We start from the raw sequence: 27,754 nt of genomic DNA on the forward strand, positions 1-27,754 counted from the left end.
CTGCTTGTTCTTCTCTCTTCCTGCCTCCCTCCTTCCTCTTACCCCTCTCAAAGGATGCTGCAAGTGATGTCAGTAATATATGAAGTACTAAACAGTACTGAGTGTGTATTGCTGCATGATATATATATATATAGTATATATATATATATATATATATATGATTTATTTCTTTATTACATATACAGTGTTCTATATGCCTACAGGCCAGAAGAGGGCACCAGATGTCATCACAGATAGTTTTGAGCCACCATGTGGTTGCTGGAAATTGAACTCAGGACCTCTGGAAGAGCAGCTAGTGCTTTTAGCCACTGAGCCATCTCTCAAGATTCTGCTAACCTCTCTTCAGCAGCTTTAAAACCAGCTAGTCCCGGGAATCCGACACACCGAGGCCCGGTGTCAGCTCTGCCTCCATCTGCTGGCCCAGAGGGTCCCAACACACCCGAACACTGCCGGTACCCTGGTAACAGTGACACCTCCAACCACGAGAAGAGGACAGACATCAGAGTATTGGATCTGTTTGCATCTACCAGAAGAGAACCTTGATCCCATACCCACCAGGAGAGCAAGAAATTCCTGCTATACCCACCAGAAGAAAGGATGAGAAGAGGACAAGGTAAAAGCACATTCAACATCAGAAAACTCAATATGACACCTCCGGAGACTAGGATCCATACACCAGCAAGACCTGAACATCACAAAGCAGATGAACCAGAAGAGAATGACCTTAAAAACATCTTCAGGAAAATGATAGAGGACCTCAGAGAGGACATAGGAAAATCCCTTAAAGAAATGAAAGAAAAAAACAAACCAAAAAATACAAGATATCAACAAATCTCTCAAGTAAACAGTTCAAAACCTAAAAACTGAAATAGAGACAATAAAGAAAGCACAATCTGAGGGAATGCTGGAAATAGAAAAGCTGGGTAAAGGATCAGGAACTACAGATGTAAGAATAACCAACAGAATACAAGAGATGGAAGAGAGAATCTCAGGAATTGAAGACACACTTGCGGAAATAGATTCATCAACCAAAGAAAATCTTAAGTCCAACAAATCCCTAACACAAAATATCCAGGAAATATGGGATACCGTGAAAAGACCAAATCTAAGAATAATAGGTATAGAAGAAGCTGACGAAATCAAACTCAAAGCACAGAAAACATATTCAACAAAATCATAGAAGAAAACTTTCCCACCCTAAAGAAAGACATGCCAATGAAAATACAAGAAGCCTACAGAACATCAAATAGACTGAACAAAAAATAAAATCTCCTCGCCACATAATAATCAAAACACCAAAAATACAGAACAAAGAGAAAATGTTAAGAGCAGCAAAGGAAAAAGGTCAAGTAACCTATAAAGGCAAACCTCTCAGAATCACAACTGACTTTTCCATGGAAAACAATACATATCCACCAATCCAGCCCTACAGAAAGTTCTGGAAGGAAAACTGCAACCCAAGGAAGTTAACTACAACCAGAAAAATATAGGCAACAGCCAAAAGGAAAAAGGGATAGAATCCCACACATAATCTCGCTACCATCACCAAATCAAAAACAAACAAGAATGAAAAATCAATGGTCATTAATATCCCTCAATATTAATAGTCTTAACTCGACCGTAAAAAGACACAGGTTAGCAAAATGGAGAAGAGGACAGAATTCTTCCTACTGCTGCATGCAAGAAACACACCTCAACTTCAAAGACAGAGGGTACCTAAGAATTAAAGGTTGGGAAAAGATTTTCCAATCAAATGGACCCAAGAAACAAGCGGGGATAGCAATCCTAATATCCAACAAATTGGACTTCAAACTAAAATCAATCAAAAGAGAAGAAGAAGATCACTTCCTACTCATCACAGGAGAAATCCATCAGGATGAAGTCTCAATTCTGAACATTTATGCCTTAAATACAAAGGCATCCACTTTTGTAAAAGAAACATTACTAAAACTCAAATCACACATAAAACCACACACACTTACAGTGGGAGATTTCAACACCCCACTCTCACCACTGGACAGGAACACCAGACAGAAACTTAACAAAGAAACAAAAGAGCTAATAGATGTTATGGCGCAATTGGACTTAACAGATATCTATAGAACATTCCATCCAAATACAAAACAATTTACCTTCTTCTCAGCACCACATGGAACCTTCTCTAAAATCGACCACATACTTGGCAACATAGCAAATCTCAACAGGTACAAAAAATTGAAATAACCCCCTGTGTCTTATCAGACCACCATGCTTTAAAATTAGAATTAACAACATGAACTACAGAAAACCTACAAACTCATGGAAATTAAGTAACACCCAATTGCACAATTCATGGGTCCAGGAAGAAATAAAAAAAAGAAATTAAAGATTTCCTAGAATTCAATGAGAATGCGGACACAACATATCCAAACCTATGGGATACTTTGAAAGCAATGCCAAGAGGAAAGTTCATAGCGCTAAATGCCCACATGAAAAGACAGGAGAATAATCACAGAATGCAGATCGACTAGGGACATACAAGGGAACCTGTTAACGTCGGAAAACTCTGAAGGGGGCCTCAAGCAGTCCCCCACAGCAAGAAAGGTCCGATTGTTCCCAATGGCAATGGGAGACAATCTCTCACAGGACGAATAGATAGTTCCTTGCCTATTGTGGAAAATGATACTGCTCTAGATGGTAGTTTGCATAGTGAAGAAGAATCACATGTGACTGGTAAAAATGAGAAACGCATATTTTGGCAAGCTTCTATTAATGATTCTAGGCCCCAGTTAGAAATAAAAATTAATGGTAAAGCTATTAAGGGCTTGGGAGACACTTGGCCTCAGAAATGGCCTCTTAATTTTTAGGAATTGGTACTCTATCTAGAGTTTGATGGAGTGTTAACTCGGTGGTCTGCATTGGACTGGAAGGACAGAAAGGAAGACTGAAACCTTACGTGGCAGATATAGCAATAAATCTATGGGGTGGTGATCTCTTAAAGCAATGGAATACTCAAATTAACATCCCTCCAATGTCAGATACGAATTCTAGAAAATCGCTGGATAGTAGAAAGGATCGGGTAAGACGCCATGGAAAATGGTTACCAACTATCCAGGCTGTACAGACACTAAATACAAATGGTAGGCCTTCAGAGGAACCAAAGGCCCTGCCATTAAAATGGCTTACAGATGAACCGGTCTGGATAGGGCAATGGCCTTTCACCTCTGAAAAGCTAGAGGCTCTAGAAAAGTTAGTACAGAAACAGCTAGAGGCTGGTCACATAGAGCAATCTACCAAACCTTGGAATTCACCTGTATTTGTTATCAAGAAGAAGTCAGGTAACTGGAGAATGCTGACAGACCTGAGAGCCATAAATAAGGTAATTCAGCCTATGGGTGCTCTGCAGCCTGGAATGCCACTGCCTTCCTTAATACCTAAAGGATGGCGGATCATAGTAATTGACCTGAAAGACTGCTTTTTCACTATACCATTACAAGAAAGTGATAGAGAGAAGTTTGCATTTACAGTGCCAACTCTTAATAACTCACAGCCAGTTCGGAGATACCAGTGGAAGGTTTTACCTCAGGGGATGCTAAATAGTCCTACTTTGTGTCAACACTTTGTAAAGCAACCTTTGGAAATAATTCATAAAAATTTTCCACAATCTCTTGTTTATCATTATATAGATGATATCCTTTTATCGGATTCTAATAAGAAAACTTTGGAACGTATGTTTAAAATGGTGAAGGAAGTTCTGCCTCGTTGGGATTTACAGATTGCCCCAGAAAAGATACAAAGAGGAGATTCTATTAACTACTTAGGATATAAGATAGACTTACAAAGAATTAGACCACAGAAGGTACAAATTAGAAGGGACCATTATCAAACCCTTAACAGTCTTCGGAAGTTACTAGGAGAAATTTCTCAATTACAGACGATTATTGGTGTAAAAGGACATGACTTAAAGCATTTAAAAATGGCGCTAAAAGGTGATAAGGACTTAATCAGTCCACGAATATTATCTGCAGAGACAGAAAAAGAGTTACAATGGGTAGAAAACAGAATATTGGATGTGCATGTAGATCGGATAAACCTTGATTTAGACTGCATTCTGGTTATCTTGCCATCCAGAGAATACCCTTCTGGGATTCTGATGAAGAGACTAAGACTTTGTCAGATGACTAAAAAAGATCCAGCAGAAATTATAGTACCTTTAACTAATGATAAAATTTCCTCCTTATGGAAGGATAATGAATATTGACAGATAGATAGCTCTTACCAACTTTTTGAGAACAATTAGTAACAACTATCCCAAAACCAACAGAATTAAATTCATAAAAAGACAGTCTGGATTCTTCCATGCATTGTAAGACAAACTCCCATTTCTGGAGTTCTTACCTTCTACACTGACGCTAACAAATCAGGTAAGGCTGGTTATAAAGCAGACGAGGTAAGTAAAATAGTTCAAAGTCCATACACATCTGTACAGAAGGCAAGATTATATGCAATTCTCATGGTACTTATGGATTTTACAAAACCTCTTAATATAGTTACTGATTCCCAATATACAGAGAGAGTCGTCTTACACATAGAGACTGCAGAATTCGTCCCTGATAATACTAAACTAACCTCGTTGTTCTTGCAATTACAGGAAACAATCAGAAACAGAAGTAATCCCCTGTTACTTCTGTCAGATCCCACACGGGTCTGCCAGGCCCACTGGCACAAGGCAATAACGAGATTGATCGTTTGGAATAACTTTCTTATTGTTTAGAGTTGGGATTGGAAGGAGGTGTTCAAGTTAGACACCCTTTCCACATGACTTTAGGGCTTAGCCAGAATAGACATAGTTAGGATATGCAATAGCAGATTATTGTATCTTCTTGTATTTCACCTTTATGATTGTTAATTTTGGATGTTTTACACTATTAAGTTTTATCCTTCTTTTAGACTAAAAGGGGAATTGTAGGGAGACACTGTAGCCCCGCCTCCTAGTAGACCAAGGGAAAGTAGGCAAATCGGAAAGGAAGAAGTCAAATTCTCATTATTTGCAGACGATATGATAGTCTACATTAGTGACCCAAAAAACTCTACCAGGGAACTCCTATAGCTGATAAACACCTTCAGCAAAGTGGCAGGATACAAGATTAACTCAAAAAAATCTGTAGCCCTACTATATACAAATGACACATTGGTGGAGAAAGAAATCAGAGAAACATCACCCTTTACAATTGCCACAAACAACATAAAATACCTTGGGGTGACAGTAAACAAAAAAGTGAAAGACCTGTACTGTAAGAATTTTGAATCTCTAAAGAAAGAAACTAAAGAGGATACCAGAAAATGGAAAGATCTCCCATGCTCTTGGATAGGCAGGATCTTGCCAAAAGCAATCTACAGATTCAATGCAATCCCCATCAGAATCCCAACACAATTCTTCAATGACCTTGAAAGAACAATTCTCAACTTTATTTGGAGAAACAAAAGACCCAGGATAGCCAAAACAACCCTGTACAATAGAGGAACTTCTGGAGGCATCACCATCCCTGACTTCAAGCTCTATTACAGAGCTATAGCCCTGAAAACAGCTTGGTATTGGCACAAAAATAGACAGGTAGACCAATGGAATAGAGTTGAACACCCTGATATTAATCCACACACCTACAAAACCTGATTTTTGACAAACAATCCAAATATATACGCTGGAACAAAGAGAACATCTTCAACAAATGGCACTGGCATAACTAGATGCAAACATGTAGAAGACTACAGATAGACCCAAGCCTTTCGCCCTGCACAAAACTTAAGTCAAAATGGATCAAAGACCTCAACATAAACCCAGCCAGGCTGAACCTATTAGAAGATAAAGTGGGAAATACCCTTGAGTTAATTGGTACAGGAGACCGATTCCTGAGCATAACACCAGTAGTAGAGACACTGAGATCAACAATTAATAAATGGGACCTCCTGAAACTGAGAAGCTTCTGTAAGGCAAAGGACACAGTCAGCAACACAAAACAGCAGCGCAAAGACTGGGAAAAGATATTCACCAACCCCACATCTGACAGAGGGCTGATCTCCAAAATATACAAAGAACTCAAGAAGCTAGTCTGTAAAACACCAAACAATCCAATTAAAAAGTGGGGTACAGAACTAAATAGACAATTCTTAATAGAGGAATATAAAGTGGCTTCAAGACACATAAGAAAGTGTTCAACATCCTTAGCCATCAGGGAAATGCAAATCAAAACAACTCTGAGATACCATCTTACTCCTGTCAGAATGGCTAAAATCAAAAACACTAATGACAGTTTATGCTGGAGAGGATGTGGAGAAAGGGGAACACTTCTCCGCTGCTGGTGGGAGTACCAACTTGTACAGCCACTTTGGAAATCAGTATGGCGACTCCTCAAAAAAATGGGAATGAGTCTACCACAAGACTCAGCAATTCCACTCCTAAGCATATACCCAAAAGAAGCACATTCATACAACAAAGACATCTGTTCAATGATGTTCATAGCAGCACTATTTGTAGTAGCCAGAAACTGGAAGCAGCATAGATGCCCCTCAACTAAAGAATGGATAGAGAAATTGTGGTACATTTACATAATGAAGTAATACACAAGACAGAAAAAAAAAAAGGAATCTTGAAATTTGCAGGAAATGGATGGAACTTGAAGAAACCATTCTGAGCGAGGTAACCCAATCACAAAAAGACAAACATGATATGTACTCACTCATATGTGGATTTTAGACATAGAGTGAGGGATTACCAGCCTACAATACACACTGCCAGAGAAACTAGTAAACAAGGAGGACTCTAAAAGAGACAAACTTTGTCCCCTGGAGAAGGGGAAAGGGTCACCATCCCCTGAGCAAATTGAGAACATAGGAAGAGGGGAGAGGGAGCTATGAGAATGAGAAGGGAAGAAAAGGAAGGATCCTGAGGTCATGAGGGAGCAGAAAGGTTGAGTCAGGTGTAGATTAGAAGAAAGGATATGTGATAGGTAGGGTTTTAGTTGGGAGGGTGGTAGGGGAGGAAGGGAGGGAGAAGGGAACTGGGATTGTCATATAATTCAATCTTGTTTGTAATTTAAATAAATAAATAAATAAAGAACTCGTGCTACAAACAAACACACAAAAGCAGCTAGTCCCAGGCTCTTAAGTGTGTCTGAGCTGTTGGCACACACCTTTAATCCCAGCATTCTGGAAGTAGAGGCAGGTGGATCTCTGTGAATTCAAGGCCAGCCTGGTCTATAGAGTGAGTTCCAGAACAGCCACCCCCCACCTGCCCCCAAAGAATGTATGACAATCTCTAAGCTGACTACTTCAGACAGCTCACAACCGCCCGTAACTCCAGCTCCATAGAATCATATGCCTTCTTTTGGCTTCTTTCAGGCATCCCAACACACACACACACACACACACACACACAGAGAGAGAGAGAGAGAGAGAGAGAGAGAGAGAGAGAGAGAGAGAGAGAGAGAGAGAGATTTGGATATAGAGAACAAAACAACAAAAACCCTACCGATCCTGAGCTAGTAAGTCAAGGGCAAGCCCAGGCAACCTTATTTGCTAGTTTCATTTGTCATTATTTTCCTGAAGAGCTGCCCTGGAATAGCCAGAGCAGAAATCTCCACTTTGTGCTTCCGCATCCAAGCGCAGGAAGATGGTTGCTAATGGTCATTCTCTGTTTCCGATGAGCAGGAGAGTGGATGCTTTCCAGAGGATGCCATGAGGTCATTGTTATCATTCAACTCCACCAATGGAAAAACCAACATCAGAAAGGCTAAGAGGCTCACCTAAGCCAACAGAGACCAATGAGAAGGGTCTGGGTTCTGGACCAATGACTGAGTGTCCAAGTTTGGTCATACCCAAAGCTATCGTGTACATTTCCTTTTCCACTCAAGACAGTTTAAGTTGGGCTTTCAAACACTTGAAACAGAAAGTTAGTTAAAATGTAATTAAAATAACTATCCAAAGTGAAGACCCATAGGTCCTCATGGTGAGGACCAACTCCATGAGCTAGCCCCTCCATTCTGTTTTTAGAGTTCTTTGAGATTCTGCATCTCTACACATCATGGGTATCCCAACGATACTCATAACACAACACTATTAAGCCTATTCTCTGGAGCAAAACACACATATGAAAAACAACCTCTGTTTTGCAGATAGGAGAATGATGGCCAGGGTAAATAAAGTGGCTTCACCCAGGTCAGACACCAGGACAAACCTTGTCCTGGCAGGCAGGTCTTCCTGCATTCGTAAGTCTTTCTTTTCTCTGAGTGTCTATGGCCCCGATGCTCTGACAGCCTGTCACATTGCATTAACCCGGGTCCTTGATGAAAAAGTTCCATTGACCCTATGGACACTTGGGGAAAGAGAGGAGGCAGAGAGGGAGGGAGAGACAGACAGACTAACACGCGCGCACACACACACACACACACACACACACACACACACACACACACACACAGAGAGAGAGAGAGAGAGAGAGAGAGAGAAATAGAGAGAGAGAGTCAAGGTCTTATGTAGCCCAGGATAACCTTGAACTTCTGCCCTCCTACCCTCCTACATCCACCTCTTACATACTGGCACAAGTGTGTGCCTCTATGCTTAGTGTGTGTGTGTGTGTATGTGTGAGTGTGCATAAGGATTGAACCTGGAGATTCTGATAACTGAGCTCCAGTCCCTGGGGATGTTTGGTATTTAAATCACCTGGACTTTCTTTCAGTTCCCTAAGCATTTACAAGCTCGCCTCCAGGGGCAGAGTGACTGGATCTGATACCCCATTCATTCTGGAAAATTTTCTATTGCTTAGCACAGAGTGTATCTTTCGAAAAATAATCCCTTGGCAAGACTGACTAAAAGATCTTAAATTTGGGGAAATTCTGTCTGAGCTGTTGGTGGCTCTGGCATGGCAGAGGTTGCTTCCCTATACCCCCCACTTTGCAGAGGAGGGTGGGCAACAGGACAGGTAGGCATCTTTGCTCTATGAAGCTCTCCAGGACTCTGTGCCCTGCCCTGCTCTCCTCCAGGACAGCATTGCCTCACCAGCACCTCACTCACAGTCTATCTCAAGAGAGGAAGAAAGAGAATGATGGGGAAGGAGGAGGCTTCCTCCATAACCTGATTCAGACCGGCACATGTTCCCTTTGCTCCCATCTCATGGGTGAGGTCTTAGTCACAAGATCAGCTTGAAAGTGATACCGTGAAACACACTCAAAATGGGCATCTGTGTGTGCTACAATGTAGAACTCTGGCTAAAAAGGTGATGAGGGATTGTTTGACTCTAAAAGCTGATGATACCAAGTGAGCAAAGCCTGAAACTGTGCCCCAGCCCTGGGACAGTGATGAAAACATATCCACAGTGAGACTGTTTAAAAAAAAAAAAAAGATCAGATCCTTGCTTATAACAGAAAAAGCTGGAAGCAAACAATGAACCCACGGGATGTGGGTTCATCCCGTCTATTGGAATAGTGGCATGCAACTGTGGTGTTCACTTTTCTTTCAATTTATCCCAAAAGGACACCAGTGGTAGGATTTTACTGAAGTCCAACTTGGTGAGTTTATTGGGGGGTGTTGTTTACAGAACATGGGTGAAGAGTTACTTGCAGGAGTGTGGGTGACTCCCAAAATACTGCATTGCCACAGTGACAAACCTCATCATGGATGGTGACTTCATGAAGTTACATTGTGGGGTCTTTCTTGAATGTAGTTTAGACTCTCTTAAGGTCCCTTGCAGTTGGGGTCAGCAAGAGGATGAGGGTTTTATGACTTTTTTTTTTTTTTTTTTTGGTTTTTCGAGATAGGGTTTCTCTGTGTAGCTTTGGAGCCTATCCTGGCAGTCACTTTGGAGACAGGGTTTCTCTGTGTAGCTTTGGAGCCTATCCTGGCAGTCACTTTGGAGACCAGGCTGGCTTCGAACTCACAGAGATCCGCCTGCCTCTGCCTCCCAAGGGCTGGGATTAAAGGCGTGCGCCACCAACGCCCATCGGGTTTTATGACTTTTAAAACATCTGTTAGGAATGTTAATAGCCCCACTGATGTTATCTTTACCATCAAATTGGCTACCATTGCATTGCTGTGTTCTAGTTGCCATGGCTACCAGCAAAATCCAAGGTGGCAACATGTTATGCCCTGAGGAGGAGACAGTGCCATAGAACAGGTACTCAGAAACATTCAGGACTGACTGACTGACCCACATGTCACAGGGCACAGCTCTAGGGCCACAAAAAAATGGGCAAACATGGGTCTAAGGCACACTTTTAAGTATATGTACTTTGAAATAATTTTATTGCATTTATTTATTTATTGGGAGGGGTGGGTGTGTAGTAACCAGATATGAAGGTCAGAGAACAACTTTCAATCCTCAGTTCTCTTCTACTATGTGGGGCTTGATGCTCAAACTTGAGATGCCAAGTTTGGGGCAAGTGTCTTTGCATGTAGATCCTTTGAACAGCCCCTACATGATTTTTGAGACAGGGTTGCTCTATGTAGCCCTGGTCGTCCTGGAGCTAAAATATGTAGACCAGGCTCAAACTCACAGGGATCTTTCTTTCTCTGCCTCCTGAGCGCTGGAACTAAAGACTTCCTGGCTATATGTATTTTTGCTTGTTGTTTATTTGTGTTTTGGATGAAGGAAGTAGGCCATGAAGTGCATGAGACCCATGGAATTGATTATACAGCCCTATAACCATTGGATATTAAACATGTAAGCTATGTAAAACAAAGCAAAATCCCCAAACCCTGAGACCCAAGAGTGGTAGGGAAGGGCCCTGTGATTCTCTGAAGCAAAACTCAGATTGGAGAGCTCTGGGCTTCCAATGGGAGGGGTCACCAAAGCAGAAGCACAAAGGCTTCTGGGATAACAGCATTCCAGATCTAGTGTTGGGCTGTGTGCCTAGCCACGGTATATGATATTCTAGAATCATGACCTGAACCTTTAGAACCTGGGCATTTTATTTTATGTACATTAAATCACAATTTTGAAAAAGAAAGGGGAGAATGACCTTGCTCTCTGCAGGATTTAATACATGAATCCCCAAGAGCATGTGAACAGACAAGATCTGAGGATGTATGACAGTCTCCAGGAAGGCAATGGCTGAGCCTCTGACAACCTGGCACTGTGACAGCTCAGTGGGATGTGCTCCCTGTTGCCATGGTTTTAAACTGTAAGCAGCAGGGTCTGTCTGACTGGAGTGAGAAGGAAAAAAAGAATTTATAGTCACAATAATAGGAAGGCCGCAGAACAGGCTCTGCTAACAGATAGCAGTTAAGACAGGCAAAACAGGGCAGGGGCTCACAGGACACCAGCCATAATCCTAAACACTCCCTTGTCCACTCCCTGGCTTTGTTGCATCTTTGTATTGCTCCCCCAAAGTGGAAAAACCTGTGTAGAAGCAGCTGATTGGCTAAGCCTAGGCCAAGCCTCCACCTAATAAACAGGTAGGGACAAGGCACATTTCATTTGACTTCTAGATTGAGTGACCTTTGACCCTTGGTCCCCCAAAGTATAATTTCAATCCTGTACTGGAAGGCATCATCTCACCCCATTTTAAAAGTCTCACCTCTTCTCCGGGGGGTGGGGGGGGCTCACCTCATGTGCTCAGTTAGAGTGCTTGTGTGGAGCCCTGGGTTCCATTGTGCTCCTAGGTCACAACATGCTCACAGCACAATCCATCTTTGTTCAGAGTCATTACATTCTTGGGTGGTCTGGGAAATGACTTAATGAATAAATTTGCTTGCCACCAAGTCTGAGGACCCGAATTTGATCAACCAAAAGCACATCGTGGAAGGAGAAAACAGAATCCTGCAAGGTGCCCTCTGACCTTGATACACCCACCGTCACAAACACATACACACACACACACACACACACACACACACACACACACACACACACACACACACACACACAAATGCAGTTGAAATAATATCTTAGAGTCACAGAATTCTAATCTCTATGTATCCATCCATAATCCAGGGCAGGCTCATTGTGGATAGCTATGTTCTAACCATTGATCCTGGATTGACGATCAAACTCCAGGATCAGGTTTGGAAACTTCCTCAACCATCCAGAAGGGGAGTTGGGCAAGGAGAACAATCTGAAAACTAGTCAGAGTCAGGCAGACTTCTGACCTGAGAGAAGAGGGTATGTGTCCTTAAAGGGGCAAGAAATAGTTTTGTTTTTCATGGTGGTTTGTAATGTTTTACTTTGCTGACAGTTTCATATGTTTATATGTTTTGATCTTACCCCGCACCACGCTCTCCCACATCTGCTGAGAGCTTCCTCCCAACAAGGCATCCCCAGCTCTTGATAAGGGAGCTCATACATTCCAGGGTGTCCTAGAACTCAGAACTCACTATGTTTCCAAGGAGGATTATCCTTCTGCCTCTTTCTGCTGGTCTTATTGCATGCTTGTGCCACCACATCCAATTTAGCTAATGCTGAGGATGGTACCCAGGGCTCCATGCATGCCAGGGAAGGATTCAACTAACTTAGTGAGCTACAGCTATATCCCCACCCTGAGAAGGGTCGCGTTTTCTTAACATGAGGTGAGATGACGCCTTCCAAATGCAAGATTTTGAAATTATACTTTGGGGGATCAAGGGATGCCTTTAGCTGAAACCTGAAAGCTGTGTCCTCAGGTGGTTAGGGAGATCATGCAGGTTAATGGGGGAAAAGGTCTGGGGTGGGTTGAATCACAGCCGGGCGGCGGGCTCAGGGTCTGGGTGCAGCTCCGGCGCAGGGGCGGGTCCGGCGCTCAGCTCCGGCCCTCGGTGGGGCGTGGCCGCGAGCGCGCTGTCACCCGGAAGACACCGCGGCGGGTAGGCTATGGTTGGTCTTCTCCGGGGATCCAGGCCGGGAGGGGAGACTGCGGGGCCGCATGTGGAGAGATGCCTGGCCTCTCGGCGCTAGGCGCGGTGGGAGCCGCGCTGGTGGTCTCTATGTTCCTGCAGCAGCGTGGGGACGAGGGGCCCGGGGCTGGCCCCAGGTAACCCCGGGTAGGGGCTGGAGCCGGACTCTGCAGCCGTGCCCAGGCGGGCCGGGTTACTGTGGTGTAAGAGGCCCGGTGGGGTAGAGACACCTTTGCCATTCAGCTGGGCACGTTTGAGGTGCCAGGATTGGCCTTTGTCCCGAGCCCTGCTGTGACTCAGCACTTTCCCTGGGCTGGGACTATGTAGAGTTTCTTCTGTTCAATAGATCAACAACCCTTGTTCCCCAGGGTACAGACTGTCGCCTAGCACTCTGACACCGTACCTGTGGGTGTTGTTTCCCCAGCATGGCGGACAAGGAGGCTCTGCCGAAGCTTCGGGAAGACTTCAGGATGCAGAATAAATCCGTCTTTATTTTGGGCGCCAGCGGGGAAACCGGCAAAATACTTTTGAAAGAAATCCTGGGACAGAACCTGTTTTCCAAAGTCACGCTCATTGGTCGGAGGAAGCTCACATTCGAGGAGGAAGCTTATAAAAATGTGGTGGGTATTTGAGCTGGGGCTAAAAGAAAAGTGTAGCCCTAATCATTTTGCTGAGGTGAAGGTGTCCTTATCCAGGGGCTGACCCTTGCCAGTGGTGGCGAACACGGAGAAATGATCAAAATTGGGCACGATTGATCTAGAAGACCCCTTCTGGAAATCCCTGGGTTGTGCCTGGCTTATAGGCCTGTCTTTTATCTTACAGTGTCAATGCCCTTCCGGTGTCTAGAACCCTGATTGGAGTGGGGAATGGCCGTCAGAGAAAGCCACTGTTTGTAGTTCCTTGCACCCTGCTTGATCATTTTGCCTACCTGTGTGCTTCACAATGTCAGAGTGGGCAAGTGTGACAAGGACAGGTGGAGTTTCTCCCAAGTAGGAATCCACCCCGCTTCACTTCCCAGGCTTGTGTCTGTAAATGCAATATTGCCTTTCTTGTAAGCTACACTTTCATGTTAAGCAAATGGGACCTCCAGAATTCCATCTGGTAATAATGCCTAAGTATCTGAAGTCAGAGCTTCCCTGTACATTTTGTTCTCAAGTAAACAAGAGTTACCTATCAACTGCTGCAAATTAAACAGTGTAGTGTGCTGCTGGGACCACACTCCAGCCCCGTGGGCCCCACAGAGGAACGTTTTGACTGGTGGACACACTTGGAAATCCGTGTTCTTGTTTCCTGGGGTTTCTTGGTCTTTCATTTTACAAATGCTTGGTGCGTCAGAACTTCTGGTTTAAATAGACCTCTCTATTTGGGCTCGGGTGGGTGCTGGGTGGACTCCATAGTCTAGTTTCCTGAGCCCTGGGGAGATCCCTGGCAAGTGGAGCCTAAGGTTGCAATTTTCTTTCAGAGTAGAGTCTTGGTGGCACATCTCTTAAGTAGGCTTTATTTTGTTGTTGTTTTCTCTAGTGTAGTATATACTGTGCCAGGAAAATCCTGAAGGAACTGAAGATTGTGACAGACCCAAGATTTCATTTGAACTCCTGGGTGATGGAGCACTGCAAGTTTGATGGCAAGCCTATACTCCTAGATACAGGATGTTTAGGTTTGAGACAGTTCCTCTAGCTAGTGTGAGCTGGCCTTAAACTCAGTTCCCCTGCTTCTTCATTCTGCCAATGCTGGGATTACAGGCAGGGTCTACCACTCTTTGCCTAGCGTATGTCAATTTCAGAGTAGATTAGAAAGACCATGGAGGAAAACGGAATGGGGTTAGGGATGCAGCTGGGCTGGTAGAGTACTTGCTTTAGAACACACAAGGCCCCTGTGGAGCAAACTTGTAATTTTAGCATTTGGGAGATAGAGGCAAGAGGATTAAGAAGTCAGCCTCAGTTACATAGGAGGTTTGAGGCCACCCTATCCTGGAGAGAGAGGGAGGGATGGAGGGAGGAAGAGGCAGAGAGACATGAGAGAAACAGAGATACTGAGGAGGGAGCTGTACAAAACTGCAGAGGCTGACTCACAGGTGTTGGAACAAGTCCCAGGAAGATGCCTTTGTCTCAGGTTCTTTCTGGCTAATTCTGATGAGGGTAGTACAGGAATTAACTAAACGGAAGGGACACTACACCAAGACACTACAGCTGAACAAAACCTAGCCATAGGTTTGGCAAGATGGCTCTGAAGTTAAGAGCACTGGCTGCTCTTCCAGAGGACCTGGGCTAGATTCCCACTGTGCACGTAGTGGTTCATAGCCATCTGTTAACTACAGTTCCAGGGGATCCTCTTCTGTGCCTCTTGACTCTATGCACATGTGGTACACAGACACGGATGCAGGCAAAGTACCCATATGCATAAAATAAATTTTAAAAAATTTAATTAACCCAGCACTCGGGAGGCAGAGGCAGGTGGATCTCTGTGAGTTCAAGGTCAGCCTGGTCTACTGAGCAAGTGCCAGGATATGCTCCAAAGCTACACAGAGAAATCCTATCTTGAAAACAAACAAACAAATAAATGACAACAACAAAAAAACCCCAAATTTAATTAGAAAACAAAAACTTGGTCACAGCTGCATGTCTGTGAATACCAGGCCTAAGATTTGAACCTGCCTCTTCTTTGAGATTCTGTTTACCATCTGTGCCCACATTCTACCTGAATGGCTTCCTTCCTGGTAAAGTATAGATTAATTTTTTATTTTCCCAGAGGTAAGGTACACATGACCTGGATATTTGAAATCTGGCTCATTCTACTGCAGTTACATGTTCTGTGAATATACATGTGTATCCCTGATTAAATTGTTTTTCATTGCTGGTCATACGGGCCTCACATGTACCTTGTGAGTACTTGGCCACTGAGTTTGATATCCAACTCCAGGTTTTTTTGTTTGTTTGTTTGTTTTGTGGAAAAAGGGATTTGGTGTATTTCATGTTATGAATTTAGACCCTTCCATAATCATTTGTCATTTATTCTGTACATCTTGAAGGGTGTTTTGTCTCTTTCTTATATGTATGGAATTACATGCCACTGTGCCCTCCTTTGTCTAGAATCAAGAAGTGGTGGACTTTGAGAAGCTGGATGACTACGCTTCTGCCTTTCAAGGTCATGATGTTGGATTCTGTTGCCTGGGCACCACCAGGAGGAAAGCTGGAGCGGTGAGCAAGAAATGCCCTTGTCTCTTCTCACTGGCCAGTGCTATCAAGGATCTCTTCCTTCCTTTCTTTCAAAGATTTATTTTATTTCTCTTACATGTTTGCTTGTTTGTGTGTGTGTGTGTGTGTGTGTGTGTTTGAGTGTTATGGCCATAAGAGACTTCAGGTGCCTGCAGACTCCAGAAAAGGGCATCTGAATTACAGGTGTTGGTGAGCTACCTGGCATGGGTACCGGGAACTGACTTTGAGGTCCTAACTGCTGAGCCATCTTTGCAGCCTGGAGGATTCCTTTCTTGCTTTTTCTTGGGTCATACTGCAGTGCTTAAACGTAGAATGTGTTTAAGATTCCATCTATATTATACATGGGGCATTGCAGATAAAGTTGTCTTTGGAATAACCTCTGAGTTCAGTCCTGAATGCCAGTTACATCACAGATATTTGCATGACCCTGCCTATGGAGATACTACAACCATCACCACATCCCCTGAGTAAGGATAGCAGCCCACAGTCTCTGGGCAAAAGTAGTTGGCTCATATGTGGGTGGTAAGCTTTATGTTTCTTTCCATAATGAATGTTTTAGGCTTGAAGCATTTTCTCTCAATCATTTGCTTCAACCTGCTTGCAAGCCATCCTTTAAACTTGGGAACTAGATCATCAGAACCCAGAGGCACGATTCAGTCAGCCCCCGTGATGACTTAGCCGTCAGCAGTGATTCAGCCCAGGGATGACTCAGCCCTCACTGACGCAAAACTGCTTTAATACACATTTTATTTTCTCTTTAATGGTGTGCTAAATTGAGTCAGCCCCTATCCAGGAGCTATAGTTTACTGCATAGTTAAAAGTCAAGGTATATAATACAGATCCTGGGCAAACATTTTTACATCTTATTCAGTTTAGATCTTGAGTATTGTTTATTTCTCTGACAGGATTTGCTTGCTGGAGTCCACATATCTATTAAACATGGAGGGGATTGATTCTGCCATAATGATTGTGCTAGCCACTTTTTCATCACTGTGACAAAATACTTGACAAAAGCAACCTGAGGCAGGAGAGGTTTATTTTGGCTCACAGTGTGAGGGGTCAGTCCATCTAGGAGGGGAGGGCCCGGTGGTAGGAACCCCAGGCAGCTGGTCCTCTTATGGCCTCAGTCAGGAAACAGAAAGATGATTCAAGAGCCCGGTTCATCTTCATCTTTCATTCAGTTTCGGACCCCAGTTGACAGGATGGTGCTACCCACACGTAGATTGTGTCTTCCCACCCCAGTTAACTAAATATAGGTTTGCTTCCATGTTTGGTCGAGTTGACAAAATTAACCTTTATAGTGATTTACACTAGCTTTTTTTTTGTCTTTAAGATTTTATTTTTATTTATTTATTTTGTGTGTGTGTGTGTGTGTTGTGTGCTTTACAGGTACCTATGAAGGCCAGGGGTATGGATCTATCTGGAACTGGAGTTAGAGGCAGTTGTGAGCCTCGTGGTATGTGGAATTGAACTCAGGTCCTCTGAAAATGCAGTATCTGCTCCGAGCCACCTCACCAGCCCCACTTATAGCAGTATTTATAAATCAGTAGATTGATGTGGTTCTGAACTGCGGTTTCTATGAGCAGAGTAGTGGCTTGGTTGTGTCTCTCTGGGCTTCTTGTTGCTACAAAAGGTAATTCTAGAAGTGGTTTCAGTTGAGACGGATGTTTGTGTCCTGTGCAGTTTTGCACTTCCACCCTGGGAGCTCAGGGCTGGGAACTGGATTGCAGAAAAGTTCTGCTTTCCCAGGAATTGAATTTCTTCCTCTAGAAGGGGTCCTTTCCTGCTCAGCTAGTGCCGTCCTTTCTGCCCTAGGTCGGTGTAAGAAGTGTGTCCTCCAAAAGCAATGAAGAGCCTTTGTGTCCCGCACACTGCAGCTTTCAGCTTCAGGCACAAGTCTGACTTTGGCGATGACTCAGCAAAGTGAACTGCTGCATTAAGCATAGAACAAGACAAAATAGTGTGTTGGGGAAATGCTAAATGTCGCATTGAAGCTGTAGTTCTAACCAGAGGAAAATAGTTTTTTAATCTGAGTAGCTCCTACCTCTTAAACTACCCTTTTGTTTGTCTTTAAAATCAGTTTGAAAAGATAAAGGTGTTAATGAACACAAAAGGGCAAAGAGCAGCCAGGTAAATAGTCTGAGAAATGAGTTAGTAGTCAAAGGACCACGAGGATGTGCAGGAAGTGAGCTGATGCTGCCTCCAGAAGTGTGTTTTCCAAGCACTGTAAGTTCTAATAATCTTGCTTTAGCTTGCACATGGGCCAAGAGAAGGCTGAGACACCCTTGGAAACCAAATATACCTTGAAGAACAAAAGTCAAAGACACTGCTGGGCAAATGCAGTTCCCTTGTGTGCAGTATAAGAAGGCTTTGGGTACTGAGTGCGTAGTTTCACCCCTTCCTGTAGCTCTAGTTTGCAGTGAACTCTAGCAGCCCAGGTTTGCGGATACTGTCAAATGCTTGATGCTGTTAAAGTGACTAATGCAGCTGTTGCAATGTTTACTAGACATCTGTAGGGCCTCGTGGCTTCTGGTTGCTGTAATACACTCTGATAATCCAGCCTGGGAGCTGAATGCCACTTGGCATCAAGTTTTGTATGGCCTATGACCAACAGATGTCTTTAAATGGCTGAAAATTTTATGCCACTTGAAAATGCAGTAAGTTCAACTTTTAGTATTCATAAATAAGGTTTGGTTAGAACATACACAGGTTCATTACATTTCATATTTTGTATGGCTACTTTTGTGCAATAGCAGATCAGTGTAGGTTTTTTTTTTTTAATCTTTCATCTATTTCTCTATTTTTTTTCCAACTTTTTTTATTTGAATTAGAAACAGGATTGTTTTACATGACAATCCCAGTTCTCTTCTCCCACCTGTCCTCCCCTACCGCCCCCCACAAACTAAAACCCTATCTATCACATATCCTTTCTGCTCCCACAGGATGGTGAGGCCTTCCATGGGGGGTCATCAGTGTCTATTGTATCCTTTGGGATAGGGCCTAGGCCCACCCCCATGTGTCTTGGCTCAGGGAGTATTCCTCTATGTGGAATGGGCTCCAAAAGTCCACACCTATGCTAGGGATAAGTACTGAACTACAGGAGGTTCCGTAGATTTCTTAGGTTTCCTCACAGAAACCCATTTTCCTGGGGTCTGGATCAGTCCCATGCTGGTATTCCAGCTTTTAGTCTGGGGAGCAAGAGTTCCCGGATGTTCAGGTCAACTGTTTCTGTGGGTTTCACCAGCCTGGTCTGGACCCCTGTGCTCTTCACTCGTCCTTCTCTGCATCTGGGTTCCAGTTCAGTTCGGTGATTAGTTGTGGGTTAGTGTAGGTGTTAACAGGTCTTCACAGCCAGCATATTTGTACCCACTCCTCTACAGGGTAAGATGCCCAGCCCTGTTCTGGGCTCCACTGTGTTATTTGATGTTCAGGAGGAGGCTTGTGAAGTGCTGAAATCCTTGATAGTGTTAGGGACCCAGATCACAGGGCCTGTGGGAAAACAGGTAGCTATGTAGCCTTGAGTATGTAGGTTAGTGTCTGTTGAGCATTCCTCCTTGTCTAACACCAAACTCCCTCCCACCTGCAGAATTCCTTGACTGCAAAGCAGAAGAAGGACTGATGTGAGTGCAGTGATGAACTCATGAATCTTTAGCTGCTGTTTGGCTTAAGTTTCCATGCTTTTTCTCTAAGCAAGAGCTGTCTTTCATTTCTCTACATCAGATAGAGAGTTGCCACCCAGGACACACGTAGGGTGTCAGGTGATATTATTTATTCTTCTGTCAGCATCTATTTTCCACTCTAGGGTTAAACTGAAAAGAGGTGAAGGAATGAGAATCCCAAACAGAATCACAGCTGAGACCCTTTACATAGTGATAGGTCTTCCTTCTCAGGAAGGGCCTGGAGACTGTTGGTTGTTCCAGAATGTTCTCTGGTCCTGTCACTGCTTAGCTATCTTATTGTATTAGTTACCTTTCTATTTTTGCACCATGACCAAGGCAACTTACAGAAGGGTTTATTTGGGCTTATGGTTCCAGAGGATTAGAGTACTTGATGGCAGGGCAGAGGCAGCAGGTGGCAGGCTTGTTGCTGGAGCAGCAAGCTGAGGGTTCAGGTTTTGAACCACAAGCAAGAAACAGGGAGCCCACTGGGATGAAACCTCAAAGCCTGCTTTCCAGAGACATACTTCCTCCAACAAGGCCACATCTCTGAAATATCACAATTAGTGCCACCAATTGGAGACCAAGTATTGAAATGCCTGAGACTATGGGGGCATTTCTCACTCAAAACATCACGTTTATTGAGTTGTTCTTGGCCTATTATTCCCACATTTGGGAGGTAGAGGCAGGAAGATCAGGCCTTCAACATCATTGTTGGCTACATAAGTGAGTTTGAGGCTAGCCAGAGACCCTATTCACATAAGACCCTATCTCAAAGCAACAAGAAAATGGCAACAAAGATGAGTTGTTCCAGAGCCACAGTATTGTAGTGTTGTTAGATTGTTTTCAAACATTGGGACTAGAAGATGCATTCTGTACGCTTGGATTTTAATAAGACTCATTTCTGCCAAGATGTATGCACTTTTGAGGAGATCTGGGAAAGAAACACACCATGAAAACTTAACCCCTTATTTTAAAAAACTTCTCCATCTTAGAGTAGGACAGATTAGCTATGGGATTTGAAGACTCACTAACACGATGGGCTTAATACTCTCAGAAGAGAGGCCTGGTTTTTCTCTTGTTGTATGCTTAGACTGTGAGGTACAGTTTTTCTGAAAAACACCCTGGGGTATGGAGTGGCTTCAGAAGTTTTTTTTTTCTACTGTTTTTAATTTAAGTAGTAGAGAACAAGAACAGGAGTAAGATTAAAGCTAGGTCTTTCCACTGGATAAATATAATCTTCCTTATGCCAACTGCCCCTCCTCCAAACCTAGCACACATTGGTGTCTGTAGCCAGTCCCAGGGACCTCATTTCTGCTTGTTTTTTGAGTCCTTGGAAGCCGTTGACCCTTTGCTTTAGAGTCTAATTCAGCAGCTAAAAAGCCACGCCATCAGAGTGAAGGAAGTGAAATTCAAAATTTAGTGCGCTTGGAAAAGTGCGGATTTATAATGAGCTTGAGGGCTCAGAGGATTTGTGAAGTCTGTTGGGATTAACAGCCATTGATTGCTAATAAAACAATATTTAGCTTTGTCTGGAGAACAGCCCTGAAGAAAGGTGTGGACACCTTGTCACCAGGGCCCATTGAGAGGGATGATGGGCTGAGGATGGGGGCCCACACGTTGGCGTGGGTGCTGGTCCTTCAAGAAGCCGTTGTCAGTTGCTAGCCGGGCTGGTGAAAGGAAGGACGCCAGAGTCTGATGGCTGGGGTGGTATTGATGTGTCTCCGCTGGCTAATCAGATTGAAAGAGTCCCATGGCATTTATGTCACTTTAATTTCCATCACACAATTGGGGGCGACAGCACTCTATTAAGGAGAGGTTGATCCAGAACTAAAGCCAAATAAATTAGGGTCTCAGTTTAATCAAATTATCCCTCTCCTGGTCCTGGATTAAGTGAGAGAGATAGCGTCGGTCTGGAGACCTTCGATTGGCTGAGCCTCTCTTATTTTTAAAGAAGCTGCTGAAAAAAAAAAAAAAAAGCATCAGAACACAGACAACTATAATAATCCAAGCATTGTGCTAACACAAGACAAAATTTCTGCTACTAGCCAATTAAATGCATTGTGAATAATAAACCAGTTATTAAAATTGCTTTTAATTAGAGTAAGGAAAAGAAATAAATATGAGAGAGCAAGTGAGGATTTTTCTCTTAGTTTGGGGTTTTTCCTGTCTTCTCTCAGCATGTCTAAAATCTCCATTTAGAGAAGTCAAAGTAATCAACTTTACACATTTATTTATTTATTTTCTATTTTGGAGACATCGTCTTGCCATGTAGCCCTGGCTGTTCTCAAACCTGCTATAAAAACCAAGGTGGCCTCAAATTTGCTGTGATTCTCTTGCCCCTGCTTCCCAAGTACTGTGACTACAGGCACGCACCACATCCCCTGGCTGTTTCCACACTAATGTTACAAAGCAGAAACATGAACTTGAGTCAGCATACAGGTTGGGCTGGCAAGTGAGTTGTTAGGTCTCGGTGTCAAAAGTATAAAACACCAAAGAAGATAGTGATGATTCCTGGGTAAGAGATGAGTTCCAGGGCTGGACAGATGGGTCAGCCATTTACTGCTTTTGCAGAGGACCAGGGTTCAATTCACTTTAGGGAGTGAAAGCATGTGTTCTTCAGTTAGGCCCTGGAGTTACCCTCTCTCTTTTCTCTAGGTAGAACTAGGTAGTTCTGTTGTTGGTTTGGTTTTTATCCTACCTGGATTTACCTTTTTATTCAGATCGTTTTGAAGCTCTGACTCTGTGATGTAAATTAAGAGTGAAGGTTCAGCAAGGTCCTCACTGGGCTAAACCTTGGGTGGTTAAGGGAGGGAGTCAGGGAGTCTCCAACCTTGTTGGTTTTTATAGCTCAGGCTGTCTTCAGACTCTTAGCAGCCTTTTGCAAACACTTAAAAATTGTGTGTGTGTGTGTGTGTGTGTGTGTGTGTGTGTGTGTAAGCTAAGCACACTTGTGGAGGCCAGAGGAGTTGGTTCTTTCCTTCCACTGTTACATGGGTTTGGGGATTGAACACAGATTCAAGGTGGCAAGCACCTTTCCCCCTGAGCTGTCTTGAGCCCTTTCCAACATTTTTAAATTACACACTTAACAGTTTTTTAAAAATCGAAAGATATGCATTGCCATATAATATTTAAAGTATTCTGTAAAGGCTCCACGTAAACTGGACATCAAAATTTCCATTCTCACATGTTCCTGTGTGGTACCCTGAGACCCCAGCATGGTAGAGCTGACACAGGGAAAGAAAAAAAGAGAAAGCAGAATTGTAAAATTGTTAAAAGAAATGGGCTGGCACTGTGGCTCCCTGGCAGAGTGTTTCCTGGTTGTGTGTGAGGCCCTGAGTTCAATGCTGAGGCATGGAATAAATACATAAAAGTGAGCAAAGAGGAGGCACACATGTGACTGAGAGCAGACTTTCCAGCGAAGCCTCATGGTTTCCTAAGGTCCCTGTAGGTTTGTTCACTGTCTGGGTTTCATTGGCATCCTTGTGGTGTAGTGCAGCTAATCTTTGCTGCTGAAGCTGCTGTGCCATCTGGAAGATCAAACTTGGAGCCTTTCCCCAGGGTCTAAGTCTGGCTTCCGAGTGTGACATCCCACTTCCCCCAGGCCTCCCAGCCTGCCACTCAACCCTGGGAATTATCTCTAACATGAACATGCAACCTTTGGAAATAATCAGGTCCTTTTTTCCCCAGGATGGCTTTGTCCGTGTTGACCGAGATTATGTGCTGAAGTCTGCAGAGCTGGCGAAAGCGGGAGGGTGCAAACATTTCAACCTGCTGTCCTCAAAGGGGGCTGATAAGTCCAGCAGTTTCTTATACCTACAAGTAAAGGTTTGTGCATTTTCTGTCTTCCATAGACATAGAGTAATTGACAATGCTAAGGAACCAGTATAATCTTTAAAACACACACACACACACACACACAGACACTGTGTATTTTTCAAAGCTGCAGGGACTGTTTTGGGAGAACATACTTCAAAAGCAAGCATGGTTAGGAGCTGTCTTCTCCATGAATTATTCAGTATAGTGGGTGGAGGGAGTAGAGGCAACCCTGCCCTTGGAGGGCATGGCCTCTCAGACTTGGAGACAACATTCCTTCCACTTTCTTCTGGCCAGGAGGACAGAATTTCATGCCTCTTGGCAGTGCAATATGTGGTCATAGCTGATATTAACAAGGAGTTTTTGTTTCCTAACATTGAAGTAGAGTTGCTGATGCAGGAGGGCAGACCCGATTTTGTGCTGTGTGTCCCTAGACATGGTTCTCGGTCCTCAGTGTAAGAGCAGTGCCTGAGAGGTTACCAGGCCACAGACTCCTCCATGTGAAATCCTTTTCAGAAGCGCACTTGCCTTTTGGGCTTTCATCTGGTTAGGCACCATTTGTCAGTCGTCCTCACCTGGACCTGGAGTGGATGTTTTATAAATGCCCATCATTTGTAGAGTCATTTCCTCACTGTAGACATAGACATTGCTCAGGGATCCCATTTCCTTAACTACTTTTTTCCAGGTAAAACACCCTGAAGGCTTGCCTCCATTTTTTATTGGTTCCTATGTCTACCCCTTCATCACCTTAGTGTCTTTGCTGAGTGGACATTGAAAAACCTGTCACATTATAGCTCCCCTGGCCTCTCTGATTACATGCCTGGTGTGAAAATTGACGGCTTTATAATTTAAAGCATCTTCTATTTGTAACTTCATTTTCTTCTTAAGATCTAGGAAAGAGGGGGTTGCTAATGCTTATAAGTGATTGACACGGGGTCATCTATGATCTACTGTGTGGAAGCGACTACCCTTGGCTCTGAGGAGGGACGGGAGGAGTTGGATTGATGCTTCATTTACTTACTCTGGGTCTGTTTAGACATTAATAATGGAGTGCCCCAGGGACATGGCCAACCTACCAGGGGTCACACCCATAAAACTCACTTTCCCTCCCCCAGAAGCCATCAGCTGGCCATAGCTCCTCAGTTAGGGGTGGGCACTTGTCAACCCCACCCACCTCCATGCTAGAATGCACTGTTTTGTTCAGGTCCACCCTAACTTCTGGCTCCTACAATCTTTCTGCTTCTCCTGCTCTACAGAGGGCACTGAGGCTTGGGGGTGTAGGGGTGATGTCGATGTCCCATTTGTGGTTGAGCATTCTGCTGACAGTTATTCTCTGCATTTTGACCAGTAGCAGATCATTCTCAGTGTGCCAGGGTTAAATGGCCTCTTCCTTCTGTCCAGACTCTCAAACTCAGGCTGCCATTGAGAGCCACAGAAGCCCAGGTAATTCCCTCTCAGGCCTTCTGTGAGTGCTTTGGTCTTGGTCAAACACTGATTTATTTTATTTTATTTTAAATCTTAACAGGGAGAGGTGGAAGCCAAGGTTGAAGAACTAAAGTTTGATCGCTTCTCAGTGTTTCGGCCGGGGTAAGTTTTATCCTGCTAGGAGTAAGTAGAGAGGCTGACAGCTAAGACATCTGAACAAGGTTGGCTAATGAATTGTTTCTCTGAAGGACCCACTCTTCAGCTTTGAAAAAGAGTAGCCTGTGGCTACCTCAGAATCATCTGGAACTTTCTGAAAGTGGTTGCTACATGCCTTTTAAAATGTACCCCCGCCCCACACCAGTTAACAAATCCAACTTTACAACTACCACATGAGTGCACTGATTTTCTCGAAGCCTGGAAGTTGGTGTCTGCCCCTCCTCCTCGTTGGCAGTGCCACCTTCTGGATGTGGCCTCACGTGGCCTCTCTTGTGCATGTGTAGAAAGATATCTATCTTGTGTCCTCGTAAGGACAGCAGCCCTGTCCTACCCTCAGTACCTCTTAGCTCTAATTGCCTCTGTAAGGGCCATCCCCAAATACAGTTATCTTTGGGGTTAGGGCTTCTGCCGACAGGTTTTGGGGAGCAGAAGTTAATCTGAAGTTTCCATAAAGTCAGAGCACATGTGCTATCTCTTTCCCTGCCTTTCTCTGTCTTCCAGAGTCCTACTGTGTGACAGGCAAGAGTCTCGTCCAGGCGAATGGCTGGTTAGGAAATTCTTCGGCTCTCTGCCAGTCTCATGGGCCAGTGGGTACTCTGTTCCTGTGGTGACAGTAGTTAGAGCCATGCTGAACAACCTGGTGAGTCCCAGCAGCGGACAAATGGAACTTCTGGAAAATAAGGCCATCCTCCACCTGGGGAAAGACAGTGATGTGCCCAAGCTGTGACCTCAGTGCCTGTCACCAAATCAGTCATTTTGGGGTCTATAAAAAGTCTCTCTATGGTCCTTCATGGTGTCCCTCTCCTCATCTGTGCATCTCTGCACTGGTTGGTGATGTTGTACCGGTTGTACTGTAAGTCATCCAGGGAGCTATGGAAGGACAGGTCTATATCACCAACCTGGAGTTTGTGGGTTGAGAACAGGGATCTGTGGTTTTCTTTGACTTCCATGTCCACTGGAGGCCCCTGTGCCTCATGTGGTGAGACCAGCTTTGACACACTCCTACAGAGATGCCTGAGCAGTATCGCCCTACCCCTCCAGGCAGGCAAGTGCTCATGAAGCGTGTTTATAGTCTAGGCTCCCAGCTAGCTCCATGGTGCTGATGAGCTGCCTATAGCTCAGTGAACACTGTGCCTTTACTCTGTGTCAGCACTGAAGTTATGATTCGTGGAGGAATAAAAGTGAATGGACAAACCCGGGGTGCTGTTTCAGTTGCTGAAAACTGGAGGTGTTAATGGGAAGGTGCAGCGTGGCCCCCTGGGGATGGCATCCCAGCCCCTAACACTGTCGGTGTCTGCAGAATCTTAGGTTGTATGTGCTTGGCACTCTAACTCCAGCAATCATATACAGCCATACTGTTGTCCTCATATCTTTTTGTTTTCAATTAAATTTCTGTTCTCATCCTCATATTGCAGATGGGGAATCTGGGGCACACAGTGGTTTAGCACCTTATACACTGGTCTACAGCTGAAAAGCTAAAGCTAGGAAAAGGCAGGGCTGAGCGAGATTAACCCCACTCAGCCTGATCCCTTAGCTTGTATTTATTTTTTATTTGTGTGTCTGCCATATGTGTGTTCCCTCAGAGGCCAGAAGCTGGCATCAGATACCCCGGACCTAGACTTACAGATCTACCTATATAGGTGCTAGGAATTGAACTCAGGTCCTCTGAAAGAGCAGCAAGTGCTTTTAACCACTGATCCATCTATCCAGTGCCTTGGAGCTAGTTTCTTTAACCACCCTGTAAAAGTACCCATGGTCCATCTATTTCTAGAGAATTCCAGTTAATTTAGAACATTGTGGACACATAAAACTTAAATTCTTGGGTTTCTCCAATGGTCTAGGAGCCTTAAGATTAACTGCAAACAGTGGTTAATCTAAAATCCTCTAAACTGAAAGACTCAGTGTGGTATGCTTTTCTATTGTTTTGTGACAGGGTCTTGGGGGTAGCCTAGGCTGGCCTCAAATTCAATCAATAGTCCAGGATGACCTTGAACTTCTGATATTCTAGCCTCCATCTCCCAAGTGTTGGGGTTACGGGTGTGCCTCATCATGCCTAGCTTCTGTAGTGCTGGACTGAGCCCAAGGCTTCATGCATGCTAGGTAAGCACTCTACCAACTGAGCTATGTTCCCAGCCTGAGCTGATACACTTTAAACAGGCAGGGAAGGAAAACAGAAGGAAGGGTCAGTGCCCAGAGGAGCACATGGTGCCAGTTCCAGCATGGAGCAGCAGGTGTAACTTAACTTCTGTACTGGGGAACCAAGTCACTTGACTCCAGTGGCTGAGTCTATTGTCCCAGTTACACCTCAAGTTCTGGTGGACACTACCGAGTGAATACCATCCCATACAGTATGGGTGTACATTCTTGGAAGACAGTGGGCATTGTCAGTGTTAAGTCTTCTAGAGCAGACTGACATCTTGGAATGTGTGCTGCTAGGAGACAGAGCTGGATGCCTGCCTGTAATCCTCACACCAGGGAGGGTGAAGCAGGAGGACCATGCTTCAATGTCAGCCTGGACTATATGGTAAAACCTGTCTCAAAATTAGAAGTTTACTTCCTGTGAGTGGGGTTGCCTCATGGCTGGGC

General features: G+C 44.1%; 1 protein-coding gene across 3 annotated transcripts; it reads left to right on the forward strand.

Moving 5' to 3' along the window:
• The first annotated feature begins 12,753 nt into the window (after nt 1-12,753).
• Htatip2 (HIV-1 Tat interactive protein 2) lies at nt 12,754-26,363 on the forward strand. 3 transcript variants are annotated; one of them, XM_027410505.2, is made up of 6 exons: nt 12,754-12,810; nt 13,265-13,460; nt 15,930-16,037; nt 23,402-23,539; nt 25,053-25,114; nt 25,670-26,363. In XM_027410505.2, exons 2-6 carry the CDS (start codon nt 13,266-13,268, stop codon nt 25,893-25,895), a joined length of 729 nt encoding a protein of 242 aa, XP_027266306.1. In that variant the 5' UTR covers nt 12,754-12,810; nt 13,265; the 3' UTR covers nt 25,896-26,363. The 3 variants fall into 3 exon arrangements, with proteins under 3 accessions (XP_027266306.1, XP_027266307.1, XP_027266305.1); XM_027410506.2 differs by having other exon boundaries at nt 12,784-12,820; XM_027410504.2 differs by lacking the exon at nt 12,754-12,810 and adding an exon at nt 12,827-12,977.
• The last annotated feature ends 1,391 nt before the right edge of the window (nt 26,364-27,754 follow it).

Source organism: Cricetulus griseus, chromosome 3, assembly GCF_003668045.3.
Source record: "Cricetulus griseus strain 17A/GY chromosome 3, alternate assembly CriGri-PICRH-1.0, whole genome shotgun sequence".
NCBI classification, from domain to species: Eukaryota; Metazoa; Chordata; class Mammalia; order Rodentia; family Cricetidae; genus Cricetulus; species Cricetulus griseus.

Bases quoted from the DNA above. Each gene is read 5' to 3' on its own strand.
- Htatip2 (XM_027410504.2), top strand. From the start codon at position 12,880: ATGCCTGGCCTCTCGGCGCTAGGCGCGGTGGGAGCCGCGCTGGTGGTC. The intron at 13,461-15,929 runs GTGGGTATTTGA...TCCTTTGTCTAG, and splicing joins AGGAAGCTTATAAAAATGTG to AATCAAGAAGTGGTGGACTT. The intron at 23,540-25,052 runs GTTTGTGCATTT...AAATCTTAACAG, and splicing joins TCTTATACCTACAAGTAAAG to GGAGAGGTGGAAGCCAAGGT.